The following is a 20,083-nucleotide window of genomic DNA, read 5'->3' on the forward strand; positions in this document are numbered from 1 at the left end:
AAATGTTTTTAAATATAATTAGGGTTGTAAGGCAAGGCAAGGCAAGGCAAGTTTATTTATATAGCACCTTTCAACACAAGGCAATTCAAAGTGCTTTACAAAAATGGAAGACATTAAGAAAATGGCATTTAAAATCAGTCATTAAAAATAAAAGATAATAAAATAAACATTAAAAGAAAAAATACATGGATAAAAGTTACAGTGCAGTTTAAGATGTGAATAGTTCAATTAAAAGCAGCGGCAAAAAGAAAAGTCTTCAGCCTGGATTTAAAAGTAGTCAGAGTTGCAGCGGACCTGCAGGTTTCTGGGAGTTTGTTCCAGATATTTGGAGCATAATAACTGAACGCTGCTTTACCATGTTTAGTTCTGACTCTGGGGACAGAAAGCTGACCAGTCCCTGAAGACCTGAGAGTTCTGGATGGTTCATAATTTAGCAGTAGGTCAGACATGTATTTTGGGCCTAAACCATTCAAAGCTTTATAAACCAGCAACAATATTTTGAAATCTATTCTTTGACACACAGGAAGCCAGTGTAAGGACTTCAGAACAGGAGTGATGTGATCCACTTTCTTAGTGTCAGTGAGGACTCGAGCAGCGGCGTTCTGAATCAGCTGCAGCTTTCTAATAGATTTTTTAGTGAGGCCTGTAAAGACACCATTACAGTAGTCCAGTCTACTGAAGATAAAAGCATGGACAAGTTTTTCCAAATCCTGCTGTGACATTAGTCTTTTAATCCTAGATATGTTCTTTCGGTGATAGTAGGCTGATTTAGTAACTGTTTTAATGTGACTGTTGAAACTCAGGTCAGAGTCCATGACTACACCTAGATTTCTGGCTTTATCTGTAGTTTTGAACAGTGCAGACTGAAGCTCAGCGCTAACTTTTATACGTTCTGCCTTGGCTCCAAAAACCATTACCTCAGTTTTATCTTTGTTTAATTGGAGAAAGTTCTGACACATCCAGTCATTGATTTGTTCAATGCACTTACTCAGTGTTTGAATTGGAGCATAGTCTCCTGGTGAAATTGTTACGTAAATTTGTGTGTCATCCGCATAGCTATGGTAACTTATTTTGTTGTTTTTCATTATCTGAGCCAGTGGTAGCATGTAGATGTTAAAGAGAAGAGGCCCCAAGATGGAGCCTTGAGGTACCCCACATGTCATATTTGTCAACTCAGATGTGTATTTACCTATAGAAACAAAGTTTTTTCTGTCCTTTAAGTAGGACTCAAACCAATTTAGAACTGTTGCCGAAAGTCCCACCCAGTTTTCTAGTCGGTCTAGTAATATGTTGTGGTCAACAGTGTCAAACGCAGCACTGAGATCTAATAATACTAACACTGAAGTTCTGCCACTGTCTGTGTTTTAGTGGATGTCATTGAAGACCTTTACAAGAGCAGTCTCAGTGCTGTGGTTTGGACGAAAGCCTGACTGGAACACATCCAAACAGTTATTTAAATGCAAGAAGTTACTCAACTGTTGAAATACAACTTTTTCAATGATTTTACCTAGAAATGGCAGGTTTGATATTGGCCTGTAATTGTTCATTACTGAAGCATCTAGATTATTCTTTTTTAAGAGCGGTTTAATGACTGCAGTTTTCAGTGCCTGTGGAAAAATACCTGAGTGAAGAGATGTGTTTACTATATGAAGTAGATCTGAGGCCATGCAAGGAAAAACATCTTTGAAAAATCCTGTTGGAATAATATCAAGGCAGCAGGAGGAGGATTTCAGAAGTTGAATAATGTCCTCTAAGTTTTTATCATTAATCTGATGGAATTGTGTCATGGTGTTTGAATTGATATTAGGTGGACACAGGGACAACACATTTGCTGTACCTGATTACCGACGTAGATTAACGTCCCTGTAGCTTCTTATTGCACTAAGAAGTATATTGCACTGTATATATATATATACAGATATATATATATATATACAGTGCAATAATTCTTTCATGCTAAATGAAGCTCTGTTGCTTGGATATCACTAGATCCTGTTACAGCGTAATATAAAAGTACATAACGATTGATGTGTAAATTAGCATAATTACTAGCTAACCGCTAGCTGCTAACTGCCGCCTCGTTAATATCAAATCTATCATAATAACAAACCATTACCATGCTGTCATGAACGTGCGATGCTGTTACGTGTACGCAAATTGACGTGCTTGATGTGAATGAGCATTTTGGGGGGCATGGTTAAAGTTGCGCATGCGCTATGAGCGCACATACGGGTACTTCTCAGGCATGCCGGGTAATCTGTGACGTTTCGCTCTCTCAAAAGTTGGGCCATTTTATCATCATGCGCGAATGAGCAACTCTCACAGGAATGAATGAGGCCCCGCCTCCCACGCTGTATCCAGTTCTTATTATACATCCATGATGCAGACTCGCTGTTTGAGGGCTTGATAGCCCACTCCCCCTCCACCCCGCTCCACACTCGTTGGTTTAGAACAGCACTTAATGTGGCGGACCCTCCGCGCGAACGCGCAAACGGAGGGGTAGTGTGTAGGGGTAGGGTGTAGGGGGCGGTTTGGGATTGGGCCAGAGAGTTATGACAACGGAAGTCCAAAATGTTCCCCGGAAGTTCGTGGCGGGACATTTGAATGCATGATTACCGGAGATAGAACTACGATCTTTGGTAATAAGTAGTGAATAAAGGTTTTGATTTGCAATATTTATACAACATACCGATATGTGTATGTATTTACATCAATATGTTTTAAAAATAAAATAGAATCTGCTCATATTTATGGGTAATATTAGGAATAGTGTGAACAGCTAGTTTACTTGTTAACATATACATGTTAGGCTAACGTTGCCTTGGTTAAAGAGCCTGTTGCTGTTGTGTATTGCTTTGAATGATTTAAAACAAATATTATCTTCTTAAACAGGTATGGTAGTCAGGAGCATCACTTCCTAATGTTTATTGATATATTTAGAGGGAGGGGATGGCAAGGAATGCTTCAAAATTTAGATTAGATTCATTTCTACCATTTTTTTAAATTCATGGTGGTTTCAGTAATCCCATGGTACTTGAGGACATAAGACTTTATGACTTTCAGAAAGGACAGGAGACCAACAGGTGACTATCAATGGACTAGCAGCAGCATGATGATTGGGTTGTTTTATTTGGGGTTAAAGACATTGTCAGAATAAGTGAGACATGGATTTAACTTCTGTTAGACAGCTATATGCCATACATTTTTGCATACATTCACACTAAATATTTATTCAGTATGATAGCTGTCTAACAGAAGTTAAATCCATGTCTCACTTATTCTGACAATGTATTTAACCCCAAATAAAACAACCCAATAAAAAGAGTTGTTAAATAATAGTGAAGTCACGTTGTAATAACAATAATCTCTCTCGGTTCTTTTTCTGCTTTGCCAAAAGCCACTGTGTCAAGTGTCCTATTAGAGTTGCCGTATGTAGTTGTCCAATATGGCGGACCATCTCGCACATGCGCAGTACAGATCGGGCAGGGGGACAGATCGGGTAGTGACAGCCATCTATGAACAATAGATGATATACAACTTTATAAATGAAATATTGTGATGCTGTTTGCTCATCTCTTTTCTTGAAAATGTTTATTAGATCATGTTTAAGATTAAAACCCAGGAAGCCCTGACAATAAAAGTCTCAATTTCCCATCCCATGATTATCTGATATTTCAAGCAAGTCTACCTAAAGTTTGGTAACTATTAATCTGCATTCACATGATTTGCTCTTTTCTAATTGCAGGTTGTCCGCAGAGCTTTGTGGTGAAAACAGTTAAGTTCAGTTTCTGAGTTTCCTCCTCTGCTAGCTTGTGCCTCTTAGCACAGCTGTTCTGATTGGATGTGCGTAGAAAGGTCAACGTTGAAATAACTTGACGTTTTTATGCAGCGCTCGACAACAGAAACACAAAGTCAGCACAGAGCTGTTTACCGTGAATCCTGAACGCAGATCTATGATACGATAAACGTTATTGTCCCTGTAAGGACATTTGTTCTGACTCCATCCTGCAGGTCCTCAGGAGATAGGAATCATACATACTACCTAGTACACAATGAGACACATTAACATATTAACATGTGACTTATGTAAATATACACAGTTAAAGATGAGAGCATTAGTAATACTCTGCAAACATTATTTCTGACTCATGACAGAAGCACATTAACAGAGAAGATGTTTGGACAACTTTTTATGTTAAATGTATTATTCTAAAACTATTTATCTTAAAATTAAATGAAACGTGTTCTGTGTGAATTGTGTTCACCTTCCTCCAAGTGAGATATTACAGTTTAGTTGATACAGTCATATATGTCTGTCCTGTTCTTTATTTAAAAGCCTGTTTTATCAAGTTTTTGATTCAGTCAGTGGTTTTAACTTCTGCTGATTGCTATGAGATCAGTGTGATCACAAGCAAACCATTTGTTGAAAACACAAAACAGCTAAACAATCAATTATTTCAATAGAAAAGCACGAGGAAGAATCTTACCCCCGATGTATACATGGATCTCAGCTTTAATCTGATGGTTGATCTCCTCCTGAGTGACCACACAGTGATAGAGGTCTGTTTTGGTGACAGTAGTTTGGAGGGTCACGTCGTAGCTGCCTCCTCTCTCTGAGACCTGAGGGTCTGCAGCAGGGACCATGTTTCCAGAGCGGTTCCTCCACTCCACTTTAGGTTTTGGAAAAGCTCCATAAACTTCACACTGCAGCAGAGCCCAGTCCTTTGTTTCCTTTGGTGATGTGACAGATGGCTCTGGAGATGCACCTGTGGAACAAGGTATGACAATAATATATCAAGCACGTTCACCGGATTTCAAATTGATGTAAATGAGGATTAAAATCTAGAAAGTTCAAATTCAAATGTGCAGGAACCAAGACTATTGAATGTATTTAACGTGAGACCATCCAATACTCTTCAGATTCAGGACTCACCTGGGATGTTTTCCTCTGTCCTTTAAGATAGGATCTGAAAGGCAAAAAAACAAACAGATATGTGTTACAACTCTTGTGTAATATTATGGGCTGTCCTCAGAAACGTGTTATACAACAAATATATGTACTATCTTGAACAAAAAAAGAAGCACCAGTCTCAAGATGAACATTGTCACACAGGAAGATGAATGCTGCAGATTTAATGTATATGAGACTTGTTTGTTTCTGTATATAAGAAGGCTTATTTGCTGTTTTATGAGATTCACCAACAACGAGCTCAATGCAGAATTCTTCACGAGGCTGTAGCTTTGGAAAATAGCAGGTGTAACTTCCACTGTCGATCACCTTCGTCTTCCTGATGAAGATGGAGGCGTTTCCGTGCTTCAGTTCATTTTGAAAATGTGAGACTCGTCCTTTAAACTGCTCACTCTGACCTGAATGACGATCATAATGAACAGCAGAATCGTACATGAAGACTTCGTGCTGAGTTTCTCCTCCCTGACCGACCTTCTTCCAGTCAAACAGTTTCTTTAGGAGGTTTTCTCTGGTGCTGGGGGAGCAGGGTAAAATAACATCTGTCCCTTCTGTGGAGATCACTTTGCTGTCAGCTGGAAGATAGAAACATGTGTTACTCAGTGTGTTCACCTGCAGAGGCTGAACACACACACACACACACACACACAGACAGACACACACACACACACACACACACACACACACACACACACACACACACACACACACACACACACACACACACACACACACACACACACACACACACACACACACACACACACACACACACACACACACACGCTCATTTAGCTTGGTCAGATACATTTACTTGGCCCTTCAGTTCGGTCAGAGCAGCATCAGGGCCGTCATGTGATCTAAATCTCCTACAGTGTGTGTGTGTGTGTGTGTGTGTGTGTGTGTGTGTGTGTGTGTGTGTGTGTGTGTGTGTGTGTGTGTGTGTGTGTGTGTGTGTGTGTGTGTGTGTGTGTGTGTGTGTGTCATTTGTCTTCATAGCAATAATTTCTTTGCTCTCTCTCTAATTTGACCAGAAATGATATTACATTGATTCCTATTGGAGGACAAAAGCACTGAATCTGACCTTAATACTTTATTTATTTTATAAAGATCCATACATGTTTTTGTGTAAAGACATCCCTTAATGGTGTTTTTATGAGAGATCATATAAAGGTCAGGTTATAATCATGTTGCAATGGGCGCTCCATTTCTTTATAGGCTTTCTTCTGATGACGCATTACTTACTAATATGACCAATACAAAAGCAGCCTAATAATATTCTGTTTCCAGACTTCTGCATGTTTTGTGAGCCTTTTAGATGTAATGAAATTACCAAAATGATAACGTAATGTTGTGTGAATAAGAGTGTAAGAGGTGGGAGTATGTCCTACATGTGCAGGTCATGAGCAAGTCTCAAGTCTTAACCTACAAGTCTCAAGCAAGTCCCAAGTCACTGTGGTGAGAGTCAAGCAAGTCAAGTCATTGCTCAGGTCAAGCAAGTCATACGAAACTCTGATGAATAACCCCAGTTTCCACATTTAAATCAGTTAAAATATTGTGGTACACACACACACACACACACACACACACACACACACACACACACACACACACACACACACACACACACACACACACACACACACACACACACACACACACACACACACACACAAACTGCAGTAATGATGCCAAATGGCTACCAGCCACTACGAACATCTCCAAAATCAACAGACTTTAACTGTTCATTTCCAGAGAAGGTGTTCATCAACGGTTACTCTGTACGTCATTCCACTTACTATGGTGAAATAAATATTTAGTTCAGGGAAACAAGGAACCGGTTTAAGGTGTTTTATTGTCTTTGCATTATAAACACAACACAACTTGGTTTGGCATCATACCAATCCACTACGCCGCATTTATACATTGCATTGGTTAAATTCCCAGTAACTTGGTAATGAGGAGGGCGCAAATCTCCCAGCATGCACTGCTCACAGATTTGTTTTTAAGATAAAGTTCCCTAGAAGTCTTCCTGTGGACCTACCCACAAACGCACGCACGCACGCACACTGATAAAAGATACAATCTCATTTTCAATGCTGATCTGGCCAAGAAGGCAGCAACATTACACATAACACATTACACATTACACATAACACAAACATATAAAATACAGAGAACACAACTAAGAAAACAAAAGACGAAAAGCAGTCACTACATTGTGCACATTAGGACAGTAAGAAAGGTACTACTTATTACTGCAAGAGCAGCTGGTGGTGAGGACTTCAGACAACTTCAATTTAAAACATGCTATTGAGACAAGTGCCCTCAGTTTGAGGCGTGATTGAAGGTCATTCCAAGACCAAGGACCATAATCAAAAAGACTCCTTTTTCCAGCCTCAGTCCGCACGGCAGGAACCTGGAACCGTATCCAGGCACTGGGTCTGAGGTTGTAAGAGTCACTAACTGGAGCAAATCTGACACATATGTACAGTGGAAGCTTACCTAAAATGGCTTTATACATTAATAAAAAACAATGTTGCATCCTACGCATAGTAAGTGAGGACCATCCAGTTAGGCTATACAGTGTGCAATGATGAGTCCTATAGGGTGCATTTGATATGTAACGCAGTGCAGCATGGTAGAGTGGGTCAAGTTTGGCCAAAACAGTGGGACAGGCAAATCTATAAATGGTATCACCGTAGTCCAGCTGGGACAGGAATAAGCCAGAGACCAACCTTTTACGGGATGAAAGAAATATTTAGATCAGGGAAACAAGAAACCGGTTTTTATCTGGATTCTTGTTTATTATTTAATAGTTGCTTCTACAGTGAATAAAGTGAAAATAAATCAAATGCTCACAAATAATAATAATTACAAAGTATAAAAGCTCTGAATTAAATTACCTATTACTATTAGTGACATTATAGTGCACCTAAAGATTCCTATCAGTCTGTTTGTTAGACTTATTTTAAATAAAGATAAGTTAAAGTGTTTCTCAACCTTAAAATAATTGTGGAATAGAGATTATTTGGGAAATTCAAAATAATTTATTATCAAAAATGTAAAAAAATCTGGAAAATAATCGGGAAAAAAATCATGTTTTATTCAAACATTTGATTGTAATAATGCAGTTTTAATTACAGTATAGAAACCCTGCAGTGCATCATCAGAGAACAACAAAACACACTTCCAGACAGAAGCAGTTCAAACATCACAGTAACAGCAGGGTATCATTCAGGGTAGCTGATACACTTTGGATTAGCCCCTTAAGACATGAAATGCTGTTGGAACTTGTTCTGCAAATTAACAAGAAGTCATCTTTGCCACACCTGTTTGATTTCTGGGTAATATCAGCTACAGAAAGTGATGTGTTGCAATATCCTGGATCTGCTTTTGAAAAGACAAGGCAACAGCGGTAATTAAAATGTAAAAGTCTCAAAAATGCTACAACTACTGTCACAAACTGGATGAATGTAAAGTATTTCGTTAAAGGAGGATGAAAGCGTAATTAAGGAGCACTATTGGAGTGACTTTGATGGTTATTGGACTCAGGGTTAATTAATTTGGATTCCCGCTGTATGAAGAAATTAAAGGACGGCGCAAGTGCAAACAATTCACAAAGGGATTAAACTGTTTAAAACACATGCTCAAAGTGAGCCGGATTTTGCCGATGTGTTTATGTGGATTCAAAAATCGTAAATAATCTACAAAATGGAGCAGACCGATCTGATCGTAGCAACTGTGACAAATAATCTGAAACCGGCATGGACAATGACTATGTTTTAAAAATGCGCTTCTCCAGACAAGCCTGGTTTGGACACTTTACGGGCAGAAGAAACATTTCTATTAAAGAAAGAATTATACATTTCTGTCTTTTTATGCCTTTATTAGCTACTAACTTGAATCTTTATTCAAATTGAACAAGGCTTTTAGCGACAATCATGTATTGCGTTACAATTATATGTAAAAAAAATAAAAAATGAAATATGATATTAGGCCTCAAATCATCTGAGGTCTGGCGCACTCCCCGAGCTCCCCAGGTTGGGAACCACTGCATGCTTGTTCAATTCTCAACAATGTGGCGCCCTCTGCTGTCCTAACATTTCACTTTTTAAATATTATAAAATATATTTTAAACCTGAAAAATTACATGGAGGCTTTTGTATGTTGTTTACGTACTCACCTTGATCACCCCCTCTGTAAAAGTGTCCTTTTGGGCCTGTTATATAAACATAGACTACATAATGTCTGTATTTGTTTTAATCTTTTTTTTTCACCCATGCAATTCTCTCTCTGATTTTCATCTAAATATCACCTGGAAATCTGTCTCAGCATGATTGTACAGGATGTAGGAGCCCATTCACCCTGTACCAACCTGCAGTGAAGCTGAAGTGAAAGGTCTATTTGGATGTTTTTAGGTTTGTCTGAGGTTCTTCTCCATAATCAGTGTTTTATTTACAATAGATGCAGAAAGCTATACATTTTACTACTGTGGCCATATTTTAGAAGCCTTAGAACGTGTACAACATTTTAAGATATTTTCACCGCTTTACCTTTCAGCCTTTCTGAGGTAAGATGAACTAGCTTTTTCTGCAGAAGTGATTTTTTCACTTGTCAAATTCCTCGTATGTGTTAACCTACCTGGTAATACACCTGTTTCTGATTCTGATTCTTTTGAAAAGCAGATCCAGGATATTGCAACACATCACTTTCTGTAGCACGTATTACCCAGAAATGAAACACAGGTGTGGCAAAGATGACTTCTTGTTCATTTGCAGAACAAGTTCCAACGGCATGTTGTGTGTTATTCCATGTTTTAGGAGGCTAATCTAAAGTGTAACAGCTACACTGAATGATAACCTGCTGTTACTGTGATGTTTGAACTGCTTCTGTCTGGAAGTGTGTTTTGTTGTTCTCTGATGATGCACTGCAGGGTTTATATACTGTAATTAAAACTGAATTATTACAATCAAATGTTTGAATAAAACATGATTTCTTTCCCGATTCTTTTCCAGACCCTTTTAACATTTTTGATAATAAATTATTATTTTGAATTTCCCAAATAATCTCTATTCCGCAATTATTTTAAGGTTGAGAAACACTTTAAAGGGGACCTATCATGCAAAATGCACTTTTGTACGTCTTTTATACATGAATATGTGTCCCCGGTGTTCCAGGGAACTCACCAAGTGTCAGAAAACACAACCCTCTCTCTTTTCCTCCATACCCAAATCTCTAAAAAAGGAGCTGCAACGGATCCCGATTTGAACACTGTCCTGACGTCACAGAAGTGGCGCTACGGCTATTGGGCCAACTCTCCACCTATCAGGGGAATGTGGGGTTGGGCCACAGCCGGCCATTGCCGCTCGAAAGCGCTGGAGACGCTGTAGTACATATGCCAGGCCTGTAAGTGGCGCTGTAGTCTGCCACAAAAGCAGCGAAGAAGACTTCCCGGCCATAGTTACCATGGTTACCCTTCTGTTTATTCTCCGCTGTGGCTTTTTTTCTCCCTCCCCGAGGCAAGCGTTTGATCCCGCTGCTTTAATTCAATGCAATCCCTCCCCGTCGAGGCAAACACTGTAATTAGCCGCGTTCGCCTAGACCGGCATTTACAAATGTTCGCGCCTTTTTACTCTCTCACAAACATTGTAAACATCCGGGCTAGAGGTCACATGACTTCCGGTACGAAAACTTGCCTCAACAACATTAAACAAAGTTCAAGCATACATGAAGCACAATCCTCCGTGTTTGAACCTCTTAAATCGCTGCATAGCCGATTTATTTGGACTGGATTATCCCGGAGAGGCTAAACATTCTTTATAACACAGTTTCAGATTTGTGAAACCTTAATTCTATTTGTGAAAATACAAAAAAGGGAGATTTCAGTGCTTTTTTTTACATGTGGACCACATTAGACCAGGTCCTGATCTAAAACCACTATACCTAGACTCATCAAATCTGGACTGGATTATCCCAGAGAGGCTAAACATTCTTTATAACACAGTTTCAGATTTGTGAAACCTTAATTCTATTTGTGAAAATTAGGGCTGTCAAGTTAACGCGTTAATAACGCGTTAACGCACATTTTTTTTAACGCCACTAATTATTTTAACGCGATTAACGCATGTGTATTTTTTGTCCTCGGCCGCCCCGTAGTTTCAGAGCGCATCGAGTTTAAAATACCATCTACAAGCTGATGCTGACAGCCCCGCTCCTGCCGCCCGCTTGTGGCAGACCACACTTCCACGCTCACCGGCAGGCCCGGACTGGCCATCGGGAGGACCGGGAGGGTGTGTATGTGTGGGGCGACTCGCGCGAGCGAGGCACACCTTACGTGTTGTTGTTGTTAGCATCTGGTGCTAGCTAGCTGCACTAACGGATATAAGGAGCTGTTTCAATGACATTTCGCCGACAACTGCGCCGAGCACTTGACTTTATGCAGGCAGCCAGACAGTGGGACATTGTACGAAAAGTCAGCACACTCAGCACGGATAGTACGCGCAACATGATTGCAGCTCCCGTTCGAGCATATGCCTTGAGCTGCACATACTGTAGCTCCAACGATCCATCACAGTGTCTCCACACACACACACACACACACACACACACACACACACACACACACACACACACACACACACACACACACACACACACACACACACACACACACACACACACACACACACACACACACACACACACACACACACACACACACACACACACACACACACACACAGTATTGTATTATTGTATGAGAGAGGTTCTAGGTTGAATTGAGGCGAATATTTGTAATGTTCAGAGGTTGTTGTGTTTAATATTCATGAGAATATTTGTCATTGTTCAAATGATAATAAACAAACATATAAAGCATATTTGTCCACTCATATGTTGATAAGAGTATTAAAAACTTGAAAAATATCCCTCTAAGGTACATTTAGAACAGATACAAAATGTGCGATTAATTTGCGATTAATCGCGATTAACTATGGACAATCATGCGATTAATCGCGATTAAATATTTTAATCGACTGACAGCCCTAGTGAAAATACAAAAAACACATTCCTAGTATGTTGTAAAACTACATGGCGACTAAACAGATCTTGTATCTTGCTTATTTTCCCTCTTAGGAAAGCGGACACGGGATGCGAATTTTTTTGACACCGTCCAGGCGTTGGAGGACCGGCGTGCCGTGGTGAATGAGTCGATGCACGGGGATCAGATGGTGCTGTTCACCAAGGCCCAGGAAACGGAGGACAAGATGCTCACCAGTTCATTTTATATTATTGTTATTACTGTTATTATATAGTCTTGATACAACTGACACTTTATTTTATATTGATAATGTTCATTTACATGTACAACTTCTATTTTATTTACATTAAAAATGTGAACTTCTATTTACTGTTAAACAGATCCTGAAGCTTGCTTATTTCTCCTGACACTTTATCTTTAGTGACCGTAGCATCCTATACATCACATGTAAGTGATTATTCTGATACCATCATGTTTCATCGGTTATAAACTGGCAAAGCTTTATTTGTCATTTATCATCAATGTTGCAACCTTGTGGAGGAATGGCAGGGGCACATACACAAATATGATAATTTATATCATTTTAAATATTATTTGACCTAAAACTAAATGTTTTTATGATTGTCCTCTGAGGAGGACATGGGGATTTGCAAACCTTTAATTCCCCCCCCCATTTTACACAACACAAAATGGAGTCCACTATGGGCCGAAACTAACATGTATGTTTCCATAGTGTTTATGGCAGACGGATGCAGTGGGTCTCAGGAAGATAAATAATAACGGTGGGTTTGCTGCTGAGCCTATTTACTGTGCATACAACACACCTGGCACAGTTTATTGTTATTATATTGCCACACTGTACACTATTGTAATGTTACCTGTCTTGACTGGAAAATAAAAGAGAAACAAAAGCACTGTACAAAAGATCATCTTTATTGTCAAAATGTTTACAATTTACACGCTGTTCAGATGCCTCATGAAGCTGGGTCGCCGGTAAGGCAGTCCATTCGTCCCTGTACTCATTACTTTCACAAAGGTTATGTAATATGCAACATGCTGCCACCTGGATTTTGATCTTGTCCATCTTGCAGTCGTTTCTTTTCATCAAGCACCGCCACCTGCCCTTCAGTCTGCCAAAAGCGTTCTCCACCACCACTCGTGCTCGGCTTGTTTTGTTATTGTACGCAAGTTGCTCAGGCTGCATTAACTCAGTTACAAAGCTGTATAACATGAGCACAAACAGCACAACTTCAGTCGACTCCATCTCCATCATGTCTGAGGTCGGAAGGTAAACAACAGACGCCTAATGTAGAGCGAGTGGGTGGGCGTCGCAGTATACGCGGGAAGTTTTTCTTCTTCTTCTCTTGTTTTGCAGCGGATTGCAAACAACTTTAAGGTGCATACCGCCACCTACTGTACTCGCCGTGAAGTGGTTTGTGGCCTGCCAGTAAACCCAAAGCAGAAGAAGAAGAAGTGACGTCAGCGGCTCATTTGCGTAATCTTCCCTCAGGGAAAAGTACTCCGGTGTGAACGCGATCTGTACTAAGTGCCCTGGGGTTAAAAGCGCCGGGGCTCTTAGTGCCGGAACTAAGTACAGGAAAGTACTTGGTGTGAACGCGGCTATTCTCTCCGGTTAGTCCACCAGCAGATGACAAACACCCACCTCTCCGCCTCTTCCAAGGAACGAGGGGACCGTGCAGCAGAGTTTCAGTTTCAGTTTCTTTCGCCGGTCAAGATGTCCGTTAAAGTTGAAATCTTCCGGACAAAATTAGAAAAGTGCCGGCCAAAGGTCTTCTTTGTTATGTATTGAGCTTTAAAACAAATGAATAACGACTTTATATAATAAAACACGGAGATCTCTTTTTCTCCCTCTCTTCTGACAGCCCAGCAGCTGATCAGAGCACGGCTCACCTCTCCTGCCAACCCGGTATCACGGCAAGACGTGAACATGTGACGATCTACCATGCTGGGAGACGTGAATATGTCACGGTTTCGTCCCTTCAAACGTGACAGTTACACGGTATTGTTAACATGGCCCAACCATTGGAGAAATACCCGGAAGTGCCAAGCAAATGGTCTACCGCGCCTATTGGTCGGTTTTTATCGTCAAAATTAGATGTTTTTAATTTATATTTTAATCGTCACACTTGATTTCGCCGATTTTCTTGTTGCCCTAGCTGGTCGACACCTCTTTTAGCAGAAACAAAGGCTACATTAATGTATTAAATCGATGTTAATCCATGTGTGTGGATCATAGACTGGTGTGGATGTGGAATTAACGGACGTGACGTTGTGTGATTGCGTTGCCAGGCAACGCAATTTACAAACTCTTCAACTACAACCCTAATTATATTTAAAAACATTTTAGACGGCCTCACGAAATACTTTAATGTAAATTCAAATGTAAATGTGAAGGGATGTGTGTAATGTGATGATTGACATTATTCACCCACGGATCTATGGGTTGGGGGTATTGTTCCGCACGGACATTTTAGTTAACCGGACTTACTGTTGATGTGAAATCCGAAAATAAATACGTTATACACCATAACGGTGCACAGCTGATATAAAAGGACTTGTCGTTTTTAAAGATATTACTGATTTTCTTTGAATATAAGAATGTAAATACTGAGTTGAGAGAATAGCCAGGGGATTTGGGTGATGGGAGACACATCTATGGATTCAGAATTTCAATAGCTTACTGTTAAATGACGGATATACCTTTCTGTCTGTGATGTTTTACAAATCAGATATTAGAAGTAAAACATGTGAAATAATATAGCAATATCCTGTACAATTATGTGAAAACATGAATAAAACTACACATCTTCAGATGTTATACATACACAAGTGTCCTACACTAATAATACAAAGTTATTATGGCTGTGTGTACCTTGTGTGCACCGCCTAGTGGTTAAAGCACGTTATTGAATTAGTTGTGTATATGATATGTCAATGAACCTTAGAAAATCTTGAAAGGGATATGCAAAATAGCCATTATATACAGTCTTTAATTAACTATTAGTAGAGAATAACGAGTAATGAATATACTTTATAGGGATCTGCAGATAAATGTTTAGTCTTCTCAAGCAGCAACTATCAAATATCTCTCCTGATTGTTGGCACTTGACAATCACCTTTCCCTGAATTTTACTCAGGTGTAACTAAAGCCTGATTTAACGGTTGTTTATATTTCACATCATTAATCAGAATCTGCAAAGTAACTAAAATAAATGTAGTGGAGTAAAAATACCAGGTTAACCTCTGAATTGTAGTGGAGTAGAATTGCTGTTTTGTTTAGTAATGGATATTGAATATGGAATAAAGGTTTTGACAAGACCTGGTGTAACAATAATCAAAAAGGACATTAAAAGAGCTCCAGATGTCAATGATCTAAACAAAACAGCACACCTGAAATGTATTAAATACTTTATTAAGGGCAGTGAATTAGTTTTTTCTGTATGTTTTTCAAATCAGTGTTATACAGTAAGTGTCATAGACAGTGTTACATTGCTATTATTATCCTTAAAATATATATAAAACAAAACCACTTATGATCTTTTTTTTTGGGTGGTTTACTAATGACAGTTAATTCTGTTTCTGCTATTGATGGTTTCATTTTTGTGAAAAATAATAAAATAATCAAATTCAATAACGTGCTTTAACCACTAGATATGCCTTTCTATCAGCTGTGCACCGTTATGGTGTAAATACAGCCTATCTACCAATTGGATCAAATATAAAAGTCAGCCGAATTAGTATTGATACTGCAAGGAGACGTATTGTGTGAAAATAAATGTAAGATGTTGTTTAATTGCTGATATATTTATGATCCACGTCACGTTTTCAGTTTTGGCGGCAGTGCTTCCTGTTTGTCCAGAAGTCTTCTCATCAGGGCTCTATAAATACAGAACTACGGCAGATATGTCATATTTAATGCAGCCGAACCGTGTATTACAATGCCGTTATGTAATAACCTCCAAAGAGAAAAGCAAGCAAACCCGGAATAAAGTATTATTGTATTTTTTTTTTCGGATTTCACATCAACAGTAAGTCCGGTTAACTAAAATGTCCGTGCGGAACAATACCCCCAACCCATAGATCCGTGGGTGAATAATGTCAATCATCACATTACACACATCCCTTCACATTTACATTTTAATTTACATTAAAGTATAATAAAATAAACATTAAAAGAAAAAATACATGGATAAAAGTTACAGTGCAGTTTAAGATGTGAATAGTTCAATTAAAATCAGCGGCAAAAAGAAAAGTCTTCAGCCTGGATTTAAAAGTAGTCAGAGTTGCAGCGGACCTGCAGGTTTCTGGGAGTTTGTTCCAGATATTTGGAGCATAATAACTGAACGCTGCTTTACCATGTTTAATTCTGACTCTGGGGACAGAAAGCTGACCAGTCCCTGAAGACCTGAGAGTTCTGGATGGTTCATAATTTAGCAGTAGGTCAGACATGTATTTTGGGCCTAAACCATTCAAAGCTTTATAAACCAGCAACAATATTTTGAAATCTATTCTTTGACACACAGGAAGCCAGTGTAAGGACTTCAGAACAGGAGTGATGTGATCCACTTTCTTAGTGTTAGTGAGGACTTGAGCAGCGGCGTTCTGAATTAGCTGCAGCTTTCTAATAGATTTTTTAGTGAGGCCTGTAAAGACACCATTGCAGTAGTCGAGTCTACTGAAGATAAAAGCATGGACAAGTTTTTCCAAATCCTGCTGTGACATTAGTCCTTTAATCCTAGATATGTTCTTTAGGTGATAGTAGGCTGATTTAGTAACTGTTTTAATGTGACTGTTGAAACTCAGGTCAGAGTCCATGACTACACCTAGATTTCTGGCTTTATCTGTAGTTTTGAACATTGCAGACTGAAGCTCAGCGCTAACTTTTATACGTTCTGCCTTGGCTCCAAAAACCATTACCTCAGTTTTATCTTTGTTTAATTGGAGAAAGTTCTGACACATCCAGTCATTGATTTGTTCAATGCACTTACTCAGTGTTTGAATTGGAGCATAGTCTCCTGGTGAAATTGTTACGTACATTTTTGTGTCATCCGCATAGCTATGGTAACTTATTTAGTTGTTTTTCATTATCTGAGCCAGTGGTAGCATGTAGATGTTAAAGAGAAGAGGCCCCAAGGTGGAGCCTTGAGGTACCCCACATGTCATATTTGTCAACTCAGATGTGTATTTACCTATAGAAACAAAGTTTTTTCTGTCCTTTAAGTAGGACTCAAACCAATTTAGAACTGTTTCCGAAAGTCCCACCCAGTTTTCTAGTCGGTCTAGTAATATGTTGTGGTCAACAGTGTCAAACGCAGCACTGAGATCTAATAATACTAACACTGAAGTTCTGCCACTGTCTGTGTTTAAGTGGATGTCATTGAAGACCTTTACAAGAGCAGTCTCAGTGCTGTGGTTTGGACGAAATCCTGACTGGAACACATCCAAACAGTTATTTAAATGCAAGAAGTTACTCAACTGTTGAAATACAACTTTTTCAATGATTTTACCTAGAAATGGCAGGTTTGATATTGGCCTGTAATTGTTCATTACTGAAGCATCTAGATTATTCTTTTTTAAGAGCGGTTTAATGACTGCAGTTTTCAGTGCCTGTGGAAAAATACCTGAGTGAAAAGATGTGTTTACTATATGAAGTAGATCTGAGGCCATGCAATGAAAAACATCTTTGAAAAATCCTGTTGGAATAATATCAAGGCAGCAGGAGGAGGATTTCAGAAGTTGAATAATGTCCTCTAAGTTTTTATCATTAATCTGATGGAATTGTGTCATGGTGTTTGAATTGATATTAGGTGGACACAGGGACAACACATTTGCTGTACCTGATTACCGACGTAGATTAACGTCCCTGTAGCTTCTTATTGCACTAAGAAGTATATTGCACTGTATATATATATATACAGATATATATATATATATACAGTGCAATAATTCTTTCATGCTAAATGAAGCTCTGTTGCTTGGATATCACTAGATCCTGTTACAGCGTAATATAAAAGTACATAACGATTGATGTGTAAATTAGCATAATTACTAGCTAACCGCTAGCTGCTAACTGCCGCCTCATTAATATCAAATCTATCATAATAACAAACCATTACCATGCTGTCATGAACGTGCGATGCTGTTACGTGTACGCAAATTGACGTGCTTGATGTGAATGAGCATTTTGGGGGGCATGGTTAAAGTTGCGCATGCGCTATGAGCGCACATACGGGTACTTCTCAGGCATGCCGGGTAATCTGTGACGTTTCGCTCTCTCAAAAGTTGGGCCATTTTATCATCATGCGCGAATGAGCAACTCTCATAGGAATGAATGAGGCCCCGCCTCCCACGCTGTATCCAGTTCTTATTATACATCCATGATGCAGACTCGCTGTTTGAGGGCTTGATAGCCCACTCCCCCTCCACCCCGCTCCACACTCGTTGGTTTAGAACAGCACTTAATGTGGCGGACCCTCCGCGCGAACGCGCAAACGGAGGGGTAGTGTGTAGCGGTAGGGTGTAGGGGGCGGTTTGGGATTGGGCCAGAGAGTTATGACAACGGAAGTCCAAAATGTTCCCCGGAAGTTCGTGGCGGGACATTTGAATGCATGATTACCGGAGATAGAACTACGATCTTTGGTAATAAGTAGTGAATAAAGGTTTTGATTTGCAATATTTATACAACATACCGATATGTGTATGTATTTACATCAATATGTTTTAAAAATAAAATAGAATCTGCTCATATTTATGGGTAATATTAGGAATAGTGTGAACAGCTAGTTTACTTGTTAACATACATGTTAGGCTGTTGCCTTGGTTAAAGAGCCTGTTGCAGGTATGGTAGTCAGGAGCATCACTTCCTAATGTTTATTGATATATTTAGAGGGAGGGGATGGCAAGGAATGCTTCAAAATTTAGATTAGATTCATTTCTACCATTTTTTTAAATTCATGGTGGTTTCAGTAATCCCATGGTACTTGAGGACATAAGTAATCTAAATGACTAATGTAATCTTTATGACTTTCAGAAAGGACAGGAGACCAACAGGTGACTATCAATGGACTAGCAGCAGCATGATGATTGGGTTGTTTTATTTGGGGTTAAAGACATTGTCAGAATAAGTGAGAAATGGATTTAACTTCTGTTAGACAGCTATATGCCATACATTTTTGCATACATTCACACTAAATATTTATTCAGTATGATAGCTGTCTAACAGAAGTTAAATCCATGTCTCACTTATTCTGACAATGTATTTAACCCCAAATAAAACAACCCAATAAAAAGAGTTGTTAAATAATAGTGAAGTCACGTTGTAATAACAATAATCTCTCTCGGTTCTTTTTCTGCTTTGCCAAAAGCCACTGTGTCAAGTGTCCTATTAGAGTTGCCGTATGTAGTTGTCCAATATGGCGGACCATCTCGCACATGCGCAGTACAGATCGGGCAGGGGGACAGATCGGGTAGTGACAGCCATCTATGAACAATAGATGATATACAACTTTATAAATGAAATATTGTGATGCTGTTTGCTCATCTCTTTTCTTGAAAATGTTTATTACTGTAGATCATGTTTAAGATTAAAACCCAGGAAGCCCTGACAATAAAAGTCTCAATTTCCCATCCCATGATTATCTGATATTTCAAGCAAGTCTACCTAAAGTTTGTTAACTATTAATCTGCATTCACATGATTTGCTCTTTGTTTATTGCAGGTTGTCCGCAGAGCTTTGTGGTGAAAACAGTTAAGTTCAGTTTCTGAGTTTCCTCCTCCGCTAGCTTGTGCCTCTTAGTACAGCTGTTCTGATTGGATGTGCGTAGAAAGGTCAACGTTGAAATAACTTGACGTTTTTATGCAGCGCTCGACAACAGAAACACAAAGTCAGCACAGAGCTGTTCACCGTGAATCCTGAACGCAGATTTATGATACGATAAACGTTATTGTCCCTGTAAGGACATTTGTTCTGACTCCATCCTGCAGGTCCTCAGGAGATAGGAATCATACATACTACCTAGTACACAATGAGACACATTAACATATTAACATGTGAC

At 39.2% G+C, this 20,083-nt stretch overlaps 2 protein-coding genes across 2 annotated transcripts in view; both read right to left on the reverse strand.

The window, feature by feature from the left end:
- Positions 1–20,083, reverse strand: part of LOC117475663 (nuclear factor 7, brain-like) — an 863,632-nt gene that overhangs the window by 220,258 nt on the left and 623,291 nt on the right. The window lies entirely within an intron of this gene.
- LOC117475662 (butyrophilin-like protein 2) overlaps positions 1–20,083 on the reverse strand; it is a 54,924-nt gene that overhangs the window by 33,709 nt on the left and 1,132 nt on the right. The window contains exons 3-4 of the mRNA XM_034121987.1: positions 5,200–5,541; positions 4,954–4,967 (exon numbers count right to left, since the gene is read on the reverse strand). Of these exons, the coding sequence (XP_033977878.1) occupies positions 4,954–4,967; positions 5,200–5,541 (356 nt within the window). The remainder of the gene's footprint in view (positions 1–4,953; positions 4,968–5,199; positions 5,542–20,083) is intronic.

The sequence above is a fragment of the Trematomus bernacchii genome, unplaced genomic scaffold (genome assembly GCF_902827165.1).
Source record: "Trematomus bernacchii unplaced genomic scaffold, fTreBer1.1, whole genome shotgun sequence".
Classification (NCBI taxonomy): domain Eukaryota; kingdom Metazoa; phylum Chordata; class Actinopteri; order Perciformes; family Nototheniidae; genus Trematomus; species Trematomus bernacchii.